This window comes from Hylobates moloch, unplaced genomic scaffold, assembly GCF_009828535.3.
Source record: "Hylobates moloch isolate HMO894 unplaced genomic scaffold, HMol_V3 SCAFFOLD_10, whole genome shotgun sequence".
Lineage (NCBI taxonomy): Eukaryota > Metazoa > Chordata > Mammalia > Primates > Hylobatidae > Hylobates > Hylobates moloch.
This window is the reverse complement of record NW_026652285.1, coordinates 60719163-60739057: the sequence shown is the minus strand read 5'-3', so window position 1 is coordinate 60739057 and position 19895 is coordinate 60719163. Positions and strand designations below refer to the sequence as shown.

Sequence of the window (19895 nt, the reverse complement as noted above, 5' to 3'; positions counted from 1 at the left end):
GAATCTTTGGAACAGAGAAGAGACGGGGTAATTACAGTTTGCTGCGTTCAAGTTTATCTTAGGGAAACAAACTGAGGAGTCTTGTGGTCCCTCTAGACCCCTAGATCACTTCCCAGTGACTCATAAGACAAGGTGCCTTATGAGTCTTCCCCCATAAGGCACCTTGTCGCAAGCGTTAAGGTCGGCTCCATGTTCGGCCAGACACTCCACGATGTCGTGGTAGCCCCTGGCAGAGGCTGTCAGGAGGGACGTCTCTCCTTCTCGGTTCTTGATGTTCACGTTACAGCCGGCTTCACAAAGGGCTTTGGCCACAGAGTAATAGCCGTGCCAGGCAGCACAGTGCAGGGGGGTTTCTTCTTCCTGGCCAAGGAGACAAGTACAGAGAGGAGGAGAACACAATAATGAGAAACAAAGTATAAAGCAAGGTGAGAGTCGCTGTCAAATTTGGCACAAATGCAACCAAGGCAGCAGAGGGAAACACCTCATAGGTATTGGAGTGAAATATTAATCTGGAATAAAATAACAACATGAGTGTGAGCCACCAGCATTAAGAGGTAGATCTGATGTCTCTCCTTCATTAGTTTTCCTTCCTCGACACTTGCGTGTTTGATGAATTTGGCTTTCTCAGCATATGACCGACAATTGACTTTCAGGAGCCCGTTGAAACCATTGGCCCTGCTTCTCTGAACAACAGAGCCTTCGTGCAGGTGCATTATAGCATCTTTCTAATAAGTGCCTCGCTGACTTTATCTGAAACTACTAATAGTAGGTGAGCACTTCCCTGAGCATGAATTCTTCCAGCAACCTTGATGCCTCTAGCTTTCTGACATGTTTATAACACAAGGTGGGTGGTAACAGTATTGTTGCTTTGGCAAGAAAATAATTAGGAGAGCCACACTTCAAAAAGTCAAGGGAAGTCCTTATAGACTGTGAGGCCTGTATCTTCAGGATCAACATCGTTAGATACATATATGCACCGATGAGAGGCCACCCTCGTGCGGTGGTTACAAACGAGGACTCTGAAACCAGACTGTGTGTTCAAGCCCCAGCTCTACCACTTCTGAGCTTTGTGAGCCTGGGAAAGTTACAGAAACTTTCCCTGCCTCAATTTCCTCATCTCTAAAATGAGAATGATTACAGTAATCCACCTCATAGGGCTGTTCAGCAGATTGAATGCATGAATGAATGAAGTGGTTAGACCCGATCCTGGCATTAGCACCTTGCACACCTTAGCTAGTACTTCTGTTTGAGTCCCTGTCCTTTGAGCCTTGCCCTCGGTAGTGGAAGACAGAAAACCTAGCTTGGATAAAACTCTAAAGGCCCCGACTGTACCATCTGGCTGCCTGTACATTCACGTATAGAGCAGAGGAAGGGAGGATGTCAGCCACGACCCACCTTGTCCTGGATATTGGGATTGGAGCCGAAGCTGCACAGTAACTGAGCCACGTCAGCGTGGCCATAGCGAGCTGCCACGTGGAGGGCCGTCTCTCCAGACTGCAGAAGTAAAAGAGCTGGTGATTCAGAGCCACATCTGTGAGCAGGCTATGGAGATGAGAACCCAAGGCCTACACCCAGGCCTGCCTGGTTCCTCTCCGTCCCCTTTGGTTCCACCCACCCACCTCGGGCAGATGCCCCTGTAGTGGCTAGGATGGGGACCTGAGGTTGGGGTGTCCACCACACAATGAGTATTAAGCCCACACACTTGGCTCATCCTGTGAAGTGCAAACAACTCAGGAGAAGGCGCTCCCTTTTCCATGACAGCTGTTCTCAATCTTCTTTATGTGCTGATACTTCTAGCTGTGTGATTTTCTTCTTTTTTAAACATAACATTCTCTTTTTACTATTGGGTTCATCATTCAGCAGTTACTTAAATGAACAAGTTTATTTATTAACAAGCTTCTCATTTCATTGCCTATGATTAGAAACTTGTTTTATTATACTGCCAGATATTTTCTCAGAAATTTTAAAGAGTGTCTCTATTTGCCCATGTAATAACTTTCTGTGAATTAGTAACAGGTGCAAATCCTTTAAGATACTTTACTTCTATCCACCTCACAGAAAATCATCAGAATAAACAAATTTTAGAAGACAAAACAAGATATAGTGTTGCCACCTTCCAGATAACTGCCATAATAAATGTGTGTCTCTGATATGAATGTTACCCCTCAGATATGGTGCAGTGCACAACCCATGCAACTGTGTGTGGCAGCTTGACTAAGTGTCGAATTAGTCTGCCAGTACTGGAAGCAGAGAAGTGTCGTACAGTAGAATAAATCATGGATGAGTAGGTAGGAATCCCAGGTTCACGTTCCAGCACAGCCAATTAATTCACAGAATTGTTGTGTGAACTGAATGAAACACACACGTATGAAAACAAGTATCTTGATAAATCAGTAACTTTTATAACACCGTTGTGCCAAAAAAAGCCTTACTTTATTACTTTATGTGCATTGTCTCATTAATATCTTCTAGTGTCTGTGATTGTCAGGTCAGCACTGTCAGCCACTTCAAAGAAGAAGAGAATGGGAGAGATCCACTTAAAAGCACAAGGTTGAGTCAGGAAGAAAATCGAATAGAGACCGAGGTCTCTGTCTGGTTGTCTTTCTACTAGAACTTTGAGGTTTTTATGTTACGGGGATTATAATTCAATGCGTGCGTATTATGGCAACTACCTGAAAGATTTTGGCTTAAGGCTGATTTCAGTATTACACCAAACCACAGGCAACAAGAAATTTCCAACTTAAATGTTCTGCAGGTGAATTCTGGTCCTGATTCCTTTCCTTTGGGTCCCGATGCACATGGTAGGCCAGCACTCACACTCACATGCATCCACTTACTACCTCCTCATGTTCCTCCTAAGAGAAGTGGCCTTACCTTGTCTTTCACATCCAAAGGGCATTTGTTCTCATTGAGAAATTTCAAGGTATCGACGTGGCCATGCCGAGCAGCCCAGTAGATGGCATTGGACCCGCCCTGCAGGAAAATCAACCTGAGGTCACATTTCTAGAGAGCTGACAGCACCAGACGCATGCATCCCTCAGAGTCACTGTATTTCCCTTCCTGTGTGATGACAAACCCCAGAGGAGCAACTTCCCAGAGGAATAAAACCCTCATTCTATTTTACACGTTTGACAAACGTACCGTGGTTACACAAGATGCTAGCACTAGGGGCACCTGGGTGAAGCAGATAATGGAACTCTCTGTACTACTTTTCCAGCTTTTTTTTGTAAATCAAAAATGATTTCAAAATAAACAATTGCTTATAAACAATTGTTTTATGTTTGCAAACCCTCATCTCCCCACTCTGGTTAGGATTCCCTCACTGCAGAGGGCCAGATCTACTCCACTTACAGCTCTGCTGACATCTACAGAAGCAGGTAAACACATTTCTGATGAGAATAATTAGATAATAAAACTTTTTCATGTGTGACATCTAACATTGTTGAGTAAATGTGATCGGTAAGAAGTAAAATCTGGGTAGTGTACAAAGAAATGCTGATGTCAAGCAGCAGCGCCAAGAGGAAGATAAATGAGAAATGTTTGCCTCTTTAACGCATGTGTCAGGCTGTACCAAGCTGTTTAAAAGCAGCTCATCTTCCTTTACAGGAAAGTGAGAAATAAGTTATGACATACATTTTTTTCCTCTGTTACCCTTATGATTTAAGAGACACTTGAAAATACTTTAAAATTCAATTCATTTCAATAAAAACAATTATGACCTTATCCTGGACATCGATTCTTGAGCCTCTTTTAATGAGCAACTGTAGTATTTGAATATTCCCACAGCCAGCAGCAATGAGTAATGGAGGTGTCCCGTGCTAGAAAAGGCAAGAAAAAAAATTACTAATTTTCAGGTTTGGTAGGAAAGGAAAAGCCCAAACGACGATTGCTGTTCCCACACACCTTCCCCTGTCTCAACAGACATAGAGCTACCACTGCATGGCAGGAAGAGAAGACAGGTGGAAGGGTATAAAACCTTTCCTTCCCCTTTTGGATTCTCATCATCGGGGACATTTTCATTAGCAGGATGAGAAGATCTAAAATTTCATGGGTAGAGATATAATATGTGAATGAAGGAAGGCCCTCAATGCAAAAAGACCTTATTTGTAACTCAAATCACTTTCTAAACAGAAGTGATTTTCCCCACAGTATGGAGCTTCCAATTGGAAGGGAGAATGGAGAAGCAGATAGGGTCTTTCCTTGGATATGGAAGGGCAAGGTCACTGTGACCCACCCCTCTACCCTGCTGCAGAACAGAACCAGACCTTGTTGGGTTGGTTAACATCATAGTTGGACAATGAGCCCAGAAGGTGCTGCAGGCCTGGGACGTTGTCATCGTTGATGGCATGGATGATGGCTTTCATCACAAAGGAGTCTTCCTCATCCTTGAGAGAGACAGCCAAGATGGAAACAGAGTTACATTGCTAGTCATGCTTTTCTTACCAACATAAAAGAAACCTGTGCTCACTTGTTAACAGGGGCATTCGGAGGAAAGTAAGCCATTTACTCCCCAAATCCATACAGTCACAGAGGGACCTAGGAAGGAATTTTTGCTCCTTCCATGTTGCAAACAAGCACTATCTACTGTTTATCTGGGCTTTAATGTCACCTGCAGTATAGCCCAGAGACACAGTGTCCAAGATCCAGATTTCAAATAATGATGATGACAAGTAACCCTTTGTTTCTTAAGAATCTGTCAAAACATAGTGCCTAAAACCACTGTGAAAATTTTTAGGTATAACACAGACTCTCTTCCTGGATAAAGAAAAAGAAAAGCCTATTGCAGCAAAGAAATGATGCCTTTGAATAAGATATTCTCAATTTGCAATTTTTCCAATTACCTAATTGTTTTCTGATCACTTGAATTTCTTCCATTGCTAGGTATAGAATAACATGGCAAAAATCTCTGAAAGCTGGTCCCAATTATAAAAAACAGAAAAATAAAAATTAAAAAAATAGGCTCTAAATAAAGAAAATAAAGGCTAGAAATCAGAAAACTGATGCATTTCTAATTACAAAGGAAAAATAACCAGAAGAGTAGTGAACAAAAACTGGAAAAATCTTTGCCACTCTGTCAAAATTCACATTAAAACTAAGGAATCGGCTAGAAAAATCCTAAACAAAATTTCTGAACTTATAAACATAGAATTATGACCAATGGAATTTCAAATCTGGAAAAGTGTATCTACAGAGGCTGAATCTCTGCTTGTGGGGGAGAATGGAGAAAGCATTTCTCTCCATCTGCTTTCTCTTCTCTATAGATCTGAATCCACACACTTTTCATGTGGGTTTTAGTAATATTTGTATAAAATGCATGTTTAAGAATGCCACTGGTTTTGCTTTTCGATCACAATTCAAGTCAATGACTAAGAGGCATTTACATGAAAGTGCAAGTCAAGAGAAATGGGGAAAACAGAAGGAATAAAGCAGATTGTTATGACTCATCCCCATGATTAGAATATGGAAATGAGGGAATCTGACCTCTGGGAGGGGATCTTTCCACCTGGAGCTCCTATAAGACCCGTGGTCCCTCTTCTACCCTAAACTTTTCACTGTGACACATGTATTGTCTCCCAGTTGAATATTCAGTGATTTCAATTTGCAATCTTTAATCATTCTCATTATCTTACTTAGAGTCACAGTTTTTATCTTTTCACTGGTTGCGCAGCCACCCTCTAACAATTCCCAAACAAAGCCTCCTCTTCTCTATTCGCCCTAACCTGCTTCTCTTTTGCCTTTTTTTTTTTTTTTTTAACATCTCCAATCCCATTTCACTCCACAAGGCTCGATGTGAAGCCTCAGTGAAGCTACTAACTTAAGGAGAAAAAAGGGGAGCTGGTGTTTGCAGTTCCCACCCTGAAGTACTTGGCTCCACCGGGAAAATGCTGACTGTTCAGTTAAAGGGGCAGGGTAGTTCCCGCAGGACGACTGTGGCTGCCTTGTCTGGAGTCCCCTTCACCTCCTGACTTAACAAAGCGCCGTTGTTTGATTGTCAGGGGAAAGTCTTGTTGAATTCGGACGCTTCCACTCATATCTGAAGAGCTTATCTGTGATTAGGTTTCAGTTTGGATTAGAGGGGAAAATAAAGGCCAGAAATTGGAAAATGAATGCATTTCTAATTACAAAGAAAAATAACTAGAGTGTACTGAACAACAAATTTGATAAATCTTTGCCACTTTCTCAAAGTTCACATTAAAACTAAGAAAGTTGGAGTTATATTCAAGGGCCTTGGGCAGTCAACACCAGGCCAATCATGCAAGCAGGTTTGGCCTTCCAGTCTGCTAGGAGACACATCAGCAAGCAGCACTGCATTCTCCCTGATTCTTTGGTGCGAGTGTGTGGGAAGGGAGTGGCGGCTGTCTGTCCCTCCTGTGCTACTGTTAACCAAGATTCTTCTATGTCAGTGGCTACAGTTCATGCAAATTAGGATAAGCTCTTTTCTCTTCTGCTGGCTAACCTTTCTTTTACCAAAATATCAGTGCGTGTGTCTCTGTGTGTGTGCATTTGCTGTGCGTGTGTGTGTGTGTGTGTGTTGGGGGGGTGGTCTGTGCCTATGTTTGCAACAAGGTGGAGGGTAGTGTTAGAGGTATGGGGCTATGACGGGGGACAGCATCATCCAAATTAAAGAGAAAAAAAGAGGAAAGAAGCAAGAGGGTGCATAAATCAGCACCCCCAAACCCCTCCGAGGGGATCAAGAATAAGCTTGCCATTTCCACAACTTCAGGTTCCTGGGAGGTTGAACGAATAGAACAGCTTGGACATTCTGAGTAACCAGTGCTGAGAAAGGAGCACCAGGGCACACGGGTTTGCTTACCAGAGTATCATCGCTTCTGGCAACACTCATGTTACTTCTGGACAGGAACGACCTGGATAATCTTTGGCACAGTGATATCAAGCGAACGGATTGCTTTTTTTTTTTAAAAAAAAAAAAAGGGAGGGCGGGGAGAAAAAAGGTAGGGTGAGAGGAGGAGAGACAGCTTATGTAACAATTGTCAAATGAGTACAAACGACAAAGCCTTCGAGATCGTGTTCATTGCTATCAGCACGTACTCTCCCAGGGTGGGCAGTCCTACAGCAGATTGGGTTGCATTTGCTTAAAGAATAATTTTAAAGGTCTTATAAATCAAGACAACAGGATATAGAGATTCTCCTTCCATGTTTCATTATTGAACTATAGAGCTGGACACCCCACATCCTTTCTCTCTATATATTTTCTTCTCTGCTCTTTGGAGAAGGTGATCTGACCCTTGGTCCCCCCTCAGAGAAGCACAGACTGCAGGGGCCTTGCTCTGTGTCCTTTGTGCCACATAAGCAGTGATGGTAGACAATGTGATAACCAATACGCAACAGCTGTTGGAAGTGAACAGCTGGGGGACCTCTTAGTCTATAGAACAAACATCTCTGCATTTACTCTCAAAGGCAAAAGTACAGGTAAAGAATGAGAGCGAGAAAGAGAAATGGTTGCTCTCTCTCTATTTTAAGCCTAATTCTAAGGACTTTTGAGAATCTAGTGCTGTGGTCTTCCTCATCCCTACCATGGCACCCCAAAATTGGTAGGTGTGAAAACGAGGTACATTTCTGGCCCTGAGCTGGGAAGACACGGTAGGTACCCACTTCCTCTGGGTTTGACATGACCCTGGGCACAGGAAACCATCCCATCACCTTCTTAGCCCTGAAGTGTGATTTGTTCCAGGAGGTCTGCAATGCCTTCAGAGCTATGTCCCACCCAGCCCCTGTGGAGGCCATCCACACTGAAGAAGGAGAACAGGCCACCTTGCAAATGCTCACGGCCCCACCCCACCCCCACTCCAACCACTCACAGATAAAGGCTGGGCTGAGAGACCCATTTACCCAAGTTACAGCACAAATGTAATCTCACGCTGCTTACCACAAAGAATGAACTTATTTAAAATGTGGCTTGTAGTATTAGAAAAAGATTTCACTATAATTTTACAGTGCTGCTATAAAAATTTACACTGAGAATGGTTTTGATGAAAAAAACAGAAAATTACATTTAATGGTATGAGTTAAAGTGACTAAAATATTGTTTTTGCTTGTTTTTCAAAATAGAGTAATGGTGCAGAAGACTACAGGGTGGATTAAAAAGAGGAAAGGATGTATTTTCCATTTTACCAGTATCATAGGAGACGGACCCTGACCACACACTGCTCTACACAGGAAACAGAATTTGTTAATCCCTCCACAACAAACAATCTTACTTTCCATTTTTTCCGGGCTGCAAACTTCTTGAATTTCTCCATGTTTACTGCTGATGCTTTTCTACTAAGTGCCTGTTGTGTATCTTTAGGCTAAAATAAAAATCCAAGAAAAAAAATTAAAGCTCTCAAATTACGAAAATGTGTTATATGACAATTTCTTGAAACATCTCCTTATTCAGGATGCTTACACATTCACCTTATTAAATTAGCATAAGAAGTTGGGATAACATGGAATACCTAGGCACCTAGTCTTAGCGGGCTCACTCTTCTGAGGGTTTCATATCATCCATGAACACTGGGGAGAAGTAGAGCTTGGGGTCAAACTAAATCACGACTTTCCACACTGATAGTTTGGGAATGGCAATATTCATGGTGAGGCTATGTTATGAGGCATTCGAACTTGGGTATCTTCAAGTAAGGTAGAGTTGAGAGGGATCTCAGAGGTCAGCAAAGTTAGTTTGGCCTATAGCAGGAGAATTCCTTGTATTGTATCTTTTTCAGAAGATGTATTTAGCTTTTGTCCTCCACCTCTGGGAGGAGGAGACACCATAGCTGGCTAGGAGAACCCAGGTAACCGCTGGGAACTTGCACAGCAAAGCTATTTGCCCCCAGAGCCTGATTCTGTGATGTTCACTTCTCTGTTTCATGATTTTATTCTGTAACTATCATACTTTCCCACCCTTAGCCCTTTCTGCCCTGGATTGAAGATACTTTAATCCAAATGTCAACCAGGCCAGGCAGGTAATGTAAAGGTGTAATGTTCCAGGGGGCCCGGTTTCCCAGCACCAAGGCGCCTGTGCCACTTCCCGAGGCCACTTGGAATGAGGGCTCAGTGTCAGCAGATCTTCAGATTTCCCAAGAGAAGCTGGAAATCCAGATTTGATTGATATTTACATGCTGGAATCAACATAAAATTTTAAATATACTGTTTGGGCCAACACCTCACAGATCACTTCAAACATACTTGTCGAGTGGGCTTGACCTTTTACAATCCTGCTCTGTGCTGGCTTATTCCTCTCTCCCCACCTCTGGGATCATTAGGATACAGTCTAACCTGTCAGCTTTTCTTAAAATATGATACAAATAGCAAACTTAACACTCCAGGTGTGACCTGTGGTTAGCAGTACTCTATGACACATGAATACCAGGGTGCCCAAACCAATCACATAGAAACTGATCTAAACAGTTTCGTAATATGCAACTCACCTTGATCCAGGGATGCTGCAAACTATCTTGAATTGTCATTCTCTTCCTTGAGGGGAGGGGGAGAAAGAAAAAAATGCTGTGACCATAGCAGCAAATACTAAGGTTGTTTTCATGCTGGTTGGGCCTGCCAAGCAGACACTCTGGAAAATGCAGTTCAGGGAAGAAAGCCAAAAACAACATCAGTCTTTTTGTGATTATTTCACTGTGCCTGCAGGGACTGACTGAGTGGGGGCAGAGGGCCCTCCTTACATTTTCTGAAGCATTTCACATGGCATGCTGCCCTCTGGCAGATGAAGCAAGCAGGGTCTGAGAAATGTGGCCCCATGCATGGAACAGACACAGGCTCTGGGCTGGCTGAGGCCGTGGCCAAGCACCTTTCAGGAACATGGACACTCACTTTGGATCCTTGACCAGAAGTCTTCTTATGAAATCTTTGGCTAGGGCACTGGTATTACTGAAGTATTCGTCCTCAAATTCGTAGTTGACAGCGGATACATTTGCTAACGTTTCTTGCTTAGTGTCTCCAAGAAATGGGGAGGCCCCACTTAGGCTGTTAAAAATAAAGTTGGGCACAGAACATTAATGATGACCCCTTGGTGTTGTCATTTTGCTCCTATAACATCTGGAGTGTGGAATAAGATTATAATCTGGTGCTCGAATAGTCACTTTAGAGTTTGATTATATTTCATAGGGCTTTAACTGTCAGGAGCAAATGCTTCAGCTTCAGGCAAAAGCATTCACTTAACAAGTTAATTTGGAACAGCGTCTGGTAGTTTAAAGGAAACCTGTTTTCTCAGCAGTGATGGACAGCTATGCTTTCCTTCAGTGATTATGCTACAGTTTCTGATGACTCATTTTGAATTAGGAGAACATGTTTAATTAGTATAAACTAAACATGTTTTGGGGGTGTAAAATGAATATGTTTACATCAAAAGCATGCATAAGCTGAAGAGATCAACATAGCACATTTAACGGTTAATTAAACCTATGGTCTCATAGAAGAGAAGAGAGTATGAGTTTTGAATTCTGGTACTTACAGGATATAGGTTATTACCCCGATACTCCTAAAAACAAAACAAAACAAACAAAAAAACATGTCAGAAGAATAGTCAAATAAATCAGAAAGCAAACAACACCAAGGACATACTCCTTACCACATATCTGCCTCAAGACCAAGAGGTTCATAGTTGACTATCTCAGGAGCTAAGAGGAAACAAACACTCATTTAGCTTGGGAGGAAGCAAACTAACCGATTCTATCTTCATGCAACAACCAGGAACATGTACCAGGGAAAGAATCTTCCAGCAGGGGAGGTTTGCCAGAATAATGTCTATGAGATGTAAATGACCACAGGAGCAAAGAAACTTACCGACGAACTCTGGAGTCCCAAATATGTTTTTAAATTCATTTCCAAAGTCAATTTTATGGGCCAACCCAAAGTCAATGATCTTGATCCGAGGTTTGGGGACATTTCTATCCAAAAGCATTATGTTCTCAGGCTTGAAAAAAAGAGATAAATAAAAAGCTATGATATGTTATGCTGAGGACAAGATGGCAGAACAGTTCTTCTCTCCAAAGAAAAAAAAAAGGCCAAAAATTAGGGAAGAAAGGGTAGTTGGAAGAGAACAGGAGGAAAATACATGTCTTGCTCTAGGTTCTCCCTGAAGCAGGCCTGAGACAAGGATTCGGATGCAAGTGGGTTATGTGGGAGGGGACACCAGGAAACACTTGGTAGGGGAAGCAGATACAGGAAACAGAAGGAAGCTGCTATGAGGTTCCTATCAAGGTGGGGGTAACTGGGGGAATGGAAGAGGAAAAGGAGAACTCAGCGTTATTCCAATTGTAGCATGAGGGAGCTGGGGTCTTTATCCACCATCTCTCCATCCTCCATGGCTGACAGCTGCTTCTGTGGAAATTTTTATTTTGCATTCCAGCTCCCAGGGCCAGAAACAAGATGCCAGGAAGAGTCACAGGTATTTGCAGCAAGCCCTCTGTTAGGCTGTATATGAGTGTGTGCCTTTGCACGTTGTTTGTGGGGCCAGGGGGGACATGAATGGGACATCGACAGCTCTGCTACAAAAGAATGGGGAAAATCCTCCCTCCTCTGAAATCCTATCCCAGCTCTACTGGTCTGAATCAACTACTCGGATGGAGCACACGCTGCTTTACCAGACCACTTCTCGCTGCCTTGAACTGGAACCTCCCACCATTGCCACTTCCTATTGCTCCTGTTGTGTCTTCCCTTCCCAAAGAGACTACACCTCTGTCATGGCTGGGAGGATGGCTTACATGCCCTTTCATCTCCAACAGCATCCTGCATCCAGCCAGGCAAATGCCCCAATTAGCCAATCTGAGTTTGGTTTGCTTGATTATTGGTAACAGAGTCAGGCCATAAGCCTTTGCATCACTCAACACATTTTCTATCTTAACATGCCCAGAGCCACAGAAGGAACCGGTGCCAGTCACTGGCTGCTGGCTAATGTCCCAGTAGCCAAGAGCAGCCCCCTTACTAAAAAACCTGGCTCCTAAGACCCCTTGTATTCGTTACCAAGAATTCCAGAATGTGGCCAGGCGTGGCAGCTCACGTCTGTAATCCCAGCATTTTGTGAGGCCGAGGCAGGCGGATCACGAGGTCAGGAGATCAAGACCATCCTCGCTAACACAGTGAAACCCCGTCTCTATGAAAAATACAAAAAATTCGCCGGGCATGGTGGTGGGCGCCTATAGTCCCAGCTACTCGGGAGGCTGAGGCAGGAGAATGGCATGAACCCGGGAGGCGGAGCTTGCAGTGAGCCGAGACCGTGCCACTGCACTCCAGCCTGGGCGACAGAGCGAGACTCCGTCTCAAAAAAAAAAAAAAAAGAATTCCAGAATGTAATCAATTATCGTTAAGCCTCTATCCCACAAAAAGGTTAGCCATCCCAGTGGGAGGCATGTACTCTATGCTTGCCGATTTATATTGATAATTCTGTTTGTTACTGGTACAGGAAAAATAATGTAACTCTTTCAGATGCCTCAATTTTTCTTAGCAGAGGAACCACCAAGGCTGTGATCTGCACAAGCTTCTATCTGGCTTACACTTTGAAACGTACCTTAAGATCAAAGTGGGCGATTTGAAGGGAGTGCAGGTAGTAAACACCATTAAGAATTTGTTTGAGAAATTCAGTTGCTTCCTCTTCAGTTAAAGATTCCTTTTCAGCTAAGAAGTCAAACAGCTCGCCACCTGCAACGCTGAGAACCCGGAAGCAGAGGTTATTGGTAACAATTCTGTTTCATATTGATTCCTTCTCTCATAGACTATTGGTGCGCTCAGACTTCAGACAAGAAAACAGCATAAAGACTATGCTGAAACCGCTAAGCATGGAGTCAGAATTCTCTGTGCAGGTTGTTGACAATTCTGCATTCAGACACATTTGTGCTTGAAAGCACTTGGGAACCATTTTCCTAAGGTTCCGTGTTCACAAATGAGAGGAGGGGCAGAGATGAAACGTTGTGAAGAAAATATCAGTGTATCTTTAAAACATTTTAATTAAACATATTTAGAGGTGATGTCTTAACTCTAATGACGAGAAAAAATCTGCAAGCCAGCTTTGTACAGAATTTATAGTGTATATCTTCTTATTTCAATTAGAGAGTATCTGAAAAGTTCATAACCTGCATGTTTAATTAATTCTTTAAAACTCAAATTCACAATATACAGTCTGATAAGGGATTTTTCCTTTCTTGTTTAGTATTGGTTTGTATGTAAATACTAACACATTTATAAAAATCACATTTAGTAGCCCGGGCACGATGGCTCACACCTGTAATCCCAGCACTTTGGGAGGCCGAGGCGGGCAGATCACAGGGTCAAGAGATTGAGACCATCCTGGCCAACATGGAGAAACCCCGTCTCTACTAAAAATACAAAAAAAAAATTAACTGCGCATGGTGACGTGTGCCTGTAGTCTCAGCTACTCAGGAGACTGAGGCAGGAGAATCGCTTGAACCTGGGAGACAGAGGTGGCAGTGAGCCGAGATTGCGCCACTGCCCTTCAGCCTGGTGACAGAGCAAGACTGTCTCAAAAAAAAAAAAAGAATACATTTACAAAAAAAGCAAAATGTATGTGGTTGGTTGTGGATTTTTTTAGTTTGTTTCTCTGTCCAGACTGTAAGTGGGTGGAGGGGAGTGGTCAGCACCTCCCACCCCAGCTGATGGCTACTGCTGTATGCCCCACTGCCCGCACAGAGCCAGGCACACAGCAAGCATTCAAAACTTTATCAGGTGGATGGACGAACAAGCTCCCCTAATAACTCCACGGTAGCGATGAATGGCAAATAACAGGGAAGTTTTAATAAGAGTTTTTAGAAGTTAATCTTTATCAAGTTTAACCATACATTCACAACATAATAATTAAGTGCAATTATGCACAAACTGCTGTATTCATTATCTTTCTTAGGGCAAGAGCGCTCCCTAAACATTACACCTTCCGCATCTACATCCATTCAGAGTAAGAAAATTGGTGCTCATAAGATCAGATAAGAATGACAAAAAAGCTGTTTTCTTAGAAGTTTCAGATCCCACACGCCTTCACCCTCCGGGTCAGTGTTTTCCTTAGCATGGTCTAGAGTCCATGGGCATCAGAATTGTTTGAGGATGCTTTAAAAATGAAGATTCTGAGCCTCACTTTCAATCTGCTGTGTGAGGGCTTCCAAGAATGGTGACCAGAAAACTCAGCATTTTTAACAAGTACCTGAAAAACTGAGACCATTTTCCCATGTCTTAATTCCACGCTCCTGCTGCAGGGCCTCCCACTGGTTTATGGGGATGGTGGAGTGACTCTCCTACCCCCAGGGGCCTGGCAGAGGTAGCCACACCCTCCTGTGAACAGTCTACAGGCCTCCCCTATCCTCCAGGGGACACAGCAGGGCCTGGGCCCAGTCAGGATGCCGAGGAGTCCAAGCGAAAGGTGTCCTGCATGGACCCTGCCTCAGGAGTGGCCTTGCTCTCCTCCCGACCCCTCCCTGCACTCCCCACCCTGCTCTTGGGAGATGCAGTCTGCCCCCACCCTCTCCCCTCCCAGGTGCCCTTGGCCTCACAGCCCCCACACTGTCTCCCCACGGAACAAGGCAAGGCCTCCCACTTCTCACTTTTGCATCTTATTCTTAAAACAAACAACAGGGGGAGAGAAAATCCTTCAACTATGGGGGGGGAAGAAAAAGTGGGAGATTGTGAACCAACCCCACCCAAAGAAAGCTCTCCCATCACACCTGGGTCTCCAGCCCTGGCTTCTGTGCTCTCTGGGGCACCCCGCACCACTGGGGCTGACTCAGGCACCGCGGCCACGTGGTGTGGAGAAGTCAAGTGCCCGCATCCAGTCCAAGTCTTAACTTCTGCCATGCGCTCACCCTGAAACCCGGAAGGTTATCCCTTCTTTTGAGCCTCATTTCCCCAAAGAGGAGTCATAAGACCTCTTCCCTTGAAGGTTATGAGGATGAAAGGTAATAGACATGTGTAACTGGCAAGGCTGGCACATGGGTAAGGTCCAGCTTGCGGGAATGAGTATTGTTATAAAGAACGCCACTGTCACCCCTGTAGCACACCACTGCTTCCTACAGGATCCAATATGAAAGCGCCTTCCTGCCCGCTCCTCCTCCTTAAACTGGTCCAATGGTTGAGCCTAACCACTGTGCTTCCCAGGAAGAAGGTAAGGGGAAGGAAGTGAAACTTCTGCTGTGAATGTGGTGCCCAGCTGCCGGCTTTCTCTCCGTGGCCCTCTTCAGGGCCTCCCGACCCCACCTCACTCGCATTCTGCTTGTGTTGTCATAGAGTACAGAGATGCATTTTTCAGACAATGAGAAACGTCTGGAGTTTGGCTGCCTGGTTGGGGTGAATCTTCCAGGACCCACACAGCCGGCGCAGCCTGCTGGCCCTGCGTCCTTTCCAGGGGCTCCACTGTCCAGCCTTCTGGCAACCCCATGCTGCCCCGGCCTCAGGCTTTGCCGCTGTTCTCTGGCCAGGTTTCTCTCCCTCTCTGCCAACCTAAGCTTTCTTCGGATCCACGATCTCCTTCTCCTGCTGGCTCTGTCTTCTGTGAGGCAGGATGGCAAAAACGAGGGGACCGTGGTTCAAATCCTGCCAGGACCTCCAACCTTGCTGAGGCTCTGACTCCCCTTCTATAAAATAAAGGGTAACATCATAGCTTACGGAGTCGTCCTGAGGTTCCAGGACATGTAAAGACCCTTAGTGCTCAATAAATGCTGCTGTCTTTCTTCCCATGTGGCTTCAAACCAGAAGTCCTCCCATGGCAGCAGGGGTGTGCTGGTGAGGGTTTAACAGCAGGCTCTTTGGGGTTGGGGTGGGCAGAGTCCATTCCCGAGGTGTCACATTCCCACCATGGCCGTCTCAAACTCCCCACATGATGTCAGGGACGGTGGGTGGAGTTGGGGAGGGAGGGGCACTGGAGCGGTGACCTGGGTGAGCTGGGATTGACACGGCACTGCCAAGCAGCCACCTGGCCTGCCATGGCATTCCACATTTTTCCAAAGACGGTCTGACAGCATCTCATCCTCATGCTCTTCTGCACCGTGATCGTGCCATCCTCCCTCAGGCAGTGGGCGGCATCTGTGGCTCCACCTCTTGAATCTGGGCAGGCCCCGTGACCTCTCTGACCAATGGCACAAGTGATTTTGCCAACTCTGCTGCAGCTTTTCATGGACTGGGGGCCTCCAGGTCCCACCTCCTGAAGCCCTCAGGTAAGATGCAAGAAGTGTGATGATGCCAAACCACTGTGCCATGTGGAGAAACCCAGGAAGAAGAGATGTCCTTGGAGAACAAGGTCAAGGAGCCTTGAGCAAGGAAGGCACCTTAGAAGGGGACCCACCAGCCCGGCCGAGGCCACAGAGGTCAGACTGTCCATTCAGTGACTGATCAATGAGGGAACATAACAAGGCCTGCCAAACTTCTACCAAGGGCAGATCCTAGATATTTTAGGCTTTGCCAGCCTTGCAGTCTGTCCCAACTACTCAGCTCTGCTAATGTATCATGAAAGTAGCCACAGATGACATGTACATGATGGGTGTGGCTGTGTTCCAATAAAACTTTAGTTAAAAAATAGGTGGCAACCTGGGTTTGGCCTAGAGGCCATAACTTGCTGACCCCTGATATAAAGACTAGGTCATCTCAGCCCAACCTGGGGCAACTCTCAAGGGTCATTCTGGCCCCAGAACTCCCTGTTGGCCAACTGGGGCTGCCACCAAACCCATTTGTGCTCCCTTCTCCTACTCTCCAAATCTTGATCCTAAGTACAGTTCTTAATAAACACCATGCACACTCTTCTCCATCTCAGAGTCTGCTTCCCAGGGAACCCAATCTGCACCCCACTGGGTCTGGGGTAGTTTTTTACATAGCCATAGAAGGCTGGAACATGCACCATCTTGAACTGGGCTTGTTTACTAGGCTCAGCCAATGGAAATTAGGCTTGCCCTTCTCTGGCCTGGTCATCTCGTGCCTTATTCAGTATTTGTATCCTCAGAAACTCAACTCCACAGGAGTAAGGACAAGGAATAACTCTGGAACCCCAAGAGTTAGGGACCAGGACTACAAAGTGGTAGTGCCTGATCAAGACTGGGAGAAGGAGAGCACTAGTTGATCCTCTTAGTTTTCATCATTGACCTTTCTCACAAGTCCCTGTTCAAATCTCAACTAGTTATGAAGCAGTCCATGTCATGGCTTGTCCAGGCAGCCAAGTCCTTCAGTTAGACATTAGAAAGGTTAGGAGAGCCCCTATCCCACTAGGTCAGGACTTATAAACTGATGCCCAGAGGCCCTATGTACTCACTCCATCCCCCCTCACCCATACACACATATACTCATCTTCCTTCATATCTACATATGTACACATCCCCTTTCATCCCTACATACCCATCCCCTTTCATCCCTACATACCCATCCCCATCCCCCTTCATCCCTACATTTCCTTCATTTCTACATATGTACTCATATTCCTTCATCCCTACATATGTACTCAATCGCCTTCATCCCTACATATATACTGATCACCCTTCATCCCTACGTATATACTTCATCCCTACATGTATACGAATCTTTAGTTCTACATAAGTACTCATCCTCCTTCATACCTACATATATATTCATCTTCATCTTACATATATACTCACCCTCCTTCATCCCTACATATATACTCATCCTTCTCATCCCTAATGTATACTCATCTCCCTTGATTTCTACATATGCACTCATCCTCCTTCATCCCTACGTATATACTGATCACCCTTCATTTATATATATATATATACTCATCTTCCTTCATCCCTACATGTATACTCATCTTCCTTCATTTCTACATATGTACTCATCATCCTTCATACCTACATATGTACTCAACCTCCTTCATCCCTACATATATACTGATTCTCCTTCATATCTACTATATACTCATCCTCCTTCTTCCCCACATATATACTCATCCTCCTTCATCTCTACATGTATACTCATCTTGCTTCATTTCTATATAGGTACTCATCTTCCTTCATTTCTACATATATGGTCATCTTCCTTCGTCCCTACATATATACTGATCACCCTTCATTCCTATATATACTCATCCTCCTTCATCCTTACATACACACTCATCCTCCTTCATCCCTACATGTATACCCATCTTTCTTCATTTCTACATATGCACTCATCCTCCTTCATCCCTACATATGTACTCATCCTCCTTGTCCCTACATGTATACTCATCCTCCTTCATTCCTACATATATACTGATCACCCTTCACTCCTATATATACTGATCTTCCTTTATCCCTACATATATACTCATCCTCCTTCATCCCTACATATATACTCATCCTCCTTCATGTCTACATATATACTCATCTTCCTTCGTTTCTACATATACACTCATCCTCCTTCATGCCAATTCATGAAGGCAGATGTTTTTGCCATGAACTCTGCTTATAAAATCTTAGGTAATTAATCAAAATTATTGAAACTAAATGATTTCAGCAAATATTTGGGAGCATGATAAGCAATGTTTGGTAATTTATTCCCTGTTTGGCCCCCAAATCTCTGAAGGTAGAAAATGACTTGAGGATTTTTCACATGCATGCTGAGAACCAGAACTCAAATGCTCACAATGTTGCTGAACAGCAGAATCTGGTTAACAAGGGAATCAGTCAAAAAACCTTGCACTTTTTCTCTTTGTTCCAAATTCTACAATTTGCTTAGGAAAAGGGAGGCTGACGGAAGGAGAGATGAGCAGTCTGTGCAGCAGATTTAGAAAGCAAGTTAACCTCCTTTATTAGGCCTTTGAGTCAGTGTTTTAAATCACGGCTTTATCAGGGAAATCGTGTGAAATGAATACTAATGAACATTTGCTGTTTTCACCAAGAGAGCTGGAAAATACCATGGTTCTTTCTCTTCCCAACATGTCTTTTACTACCACCAAAGCCTCCCTAAAAGTTGGCCATGACAGAAGGTATTTAGGACATGTCACTACATGAAAAACACAGTGGGCCTTTTAATAATGCAGGAGAAGGTATTGCAAGATTCCATTTTCTAAATTAAAACATTCTGGAGGGTTCCCGACTTTTGCTAGGAATTGCCCAAAATATAACAAGACTTGATTTGGGATCCACTCTGGTTATCATCTAAGCTGCAGAGGACCCCTGTCTACATACTAATTACCCCGTGAGGCCCATTTCAAGGCAAACGTTAGGTTTCTTCAGAGTGGAAGAAATCAGGCACCAAGTATGCTCCCCCAGGGCACACCTTCGAGGCCTGGCTCCTAGGTCACAAAGCCCTGGGAGGCAGAGGCGCCAGCTCCAATTCTGGCCTCAAGGGGTGGGTGACTGGAAGAGATGTAAGGAGGTCATATCACCTATCTGGACCTCACCTTTGCTCTATGTACAATGAGAGGACTGAGTAACCAGGTTAAGTGGTTCTCTAACCTTAGTGCACACAACAATAATTTGGGAAATCTTTTTAATGTAATTTCCTAGTACCTACTTCCTGAGTGAAGCCCCAGAATCTGCATTTTAACAAGACTCTGTTCATCCTGATGCAGAGATGACACGCAGATAAGCTCATTTCTCAAGGCCCTTGCAGCTCTGGTATTTTAAGATCCTCTGATCTGTGTGCAGATGTGGCAGAGCCTTGGCTGTGTTCCCACCATACTACCCTGTTTCTTGCAGGCCCACAACTAAGGGGCATTTCCCAGCTCCTTGAATCCAGGACTACTTATAGCTAGTAGAATATGGACCAAAATGATGTGTGCCATTTCCGATGTGGGCCCCCAAACATCCGATGTGATCCCCCACCCACACTTTCATCTCTCTCTTTGGCCACTAGAACACAGGTGACCCAGCACAGGACTCCAAGAAGGACCAGGAGGCAGCAAAGACTAGGTAGAAGGAATGTGGATCCCTGAGTCACTGCCTGGAGGAGGTCATCAACCCATCCTA

At 44.4% G+C, this 19895-nt stretch overlaps 1 protein-coding gene across 10 annotated transcripts in view; it reads right to left on the bottom strand.

Annotated features, from left to right (window-relative positions):
• DAPK1 (death associated protein kinase 1) overlaps window positions 1-19895 on the bottom strand; it is a 210218-nt gene that overhangs the window by 56198 nt on the left and 134125 nt on the right. For all 10 annotated transcript variants that reach the window (XM_032164451.2, XM_058444796.1, XM_032164450.2 and 7 more), the window contains 13 exons: window positions 12518-12656; window positions 10795-10924; window positions 10580-10628; window positions 10463-10489; window positions 9823-9975; window positions 9426-9471; window positions 8220-8309; window positions 6815-6907; window positions 4266-4385; window positions 3720-3818; window positions 2875-2973; window positions 1396-1494; window positions 163-360 (listed from right to left, as the gene is read on the bottom strand). In XM_032164451.2, the coding sequence (XP_032020342.1) occupies window positions 163-360; window positions 1396-1494; window positions 2875-2973; window positions 3720-3818; window positions 4266-4385; window positions 6815-6907; window positions 8220-8309; window positions 9426-9471; window positions 9823-9975; window positions 10463-10489; window positions 10580-10628; window positions 10795-10924; window positions 12518-12656 (1342 nt within the window). The remainder of the gene's footprint in view (window positions 1-162; window positions 361-1395; window positions 1495-2874; window positions 2974-3719; window positions 3819-4265; window positions 4386-6814; window positions 6908-8219; window positions 8310-9425; window positions 9472-9822; window positions 9976-10462; window positions 10490-10579; window positions 10629-10794; window positions 10925-12517; window positions 12657-19895) is intronic.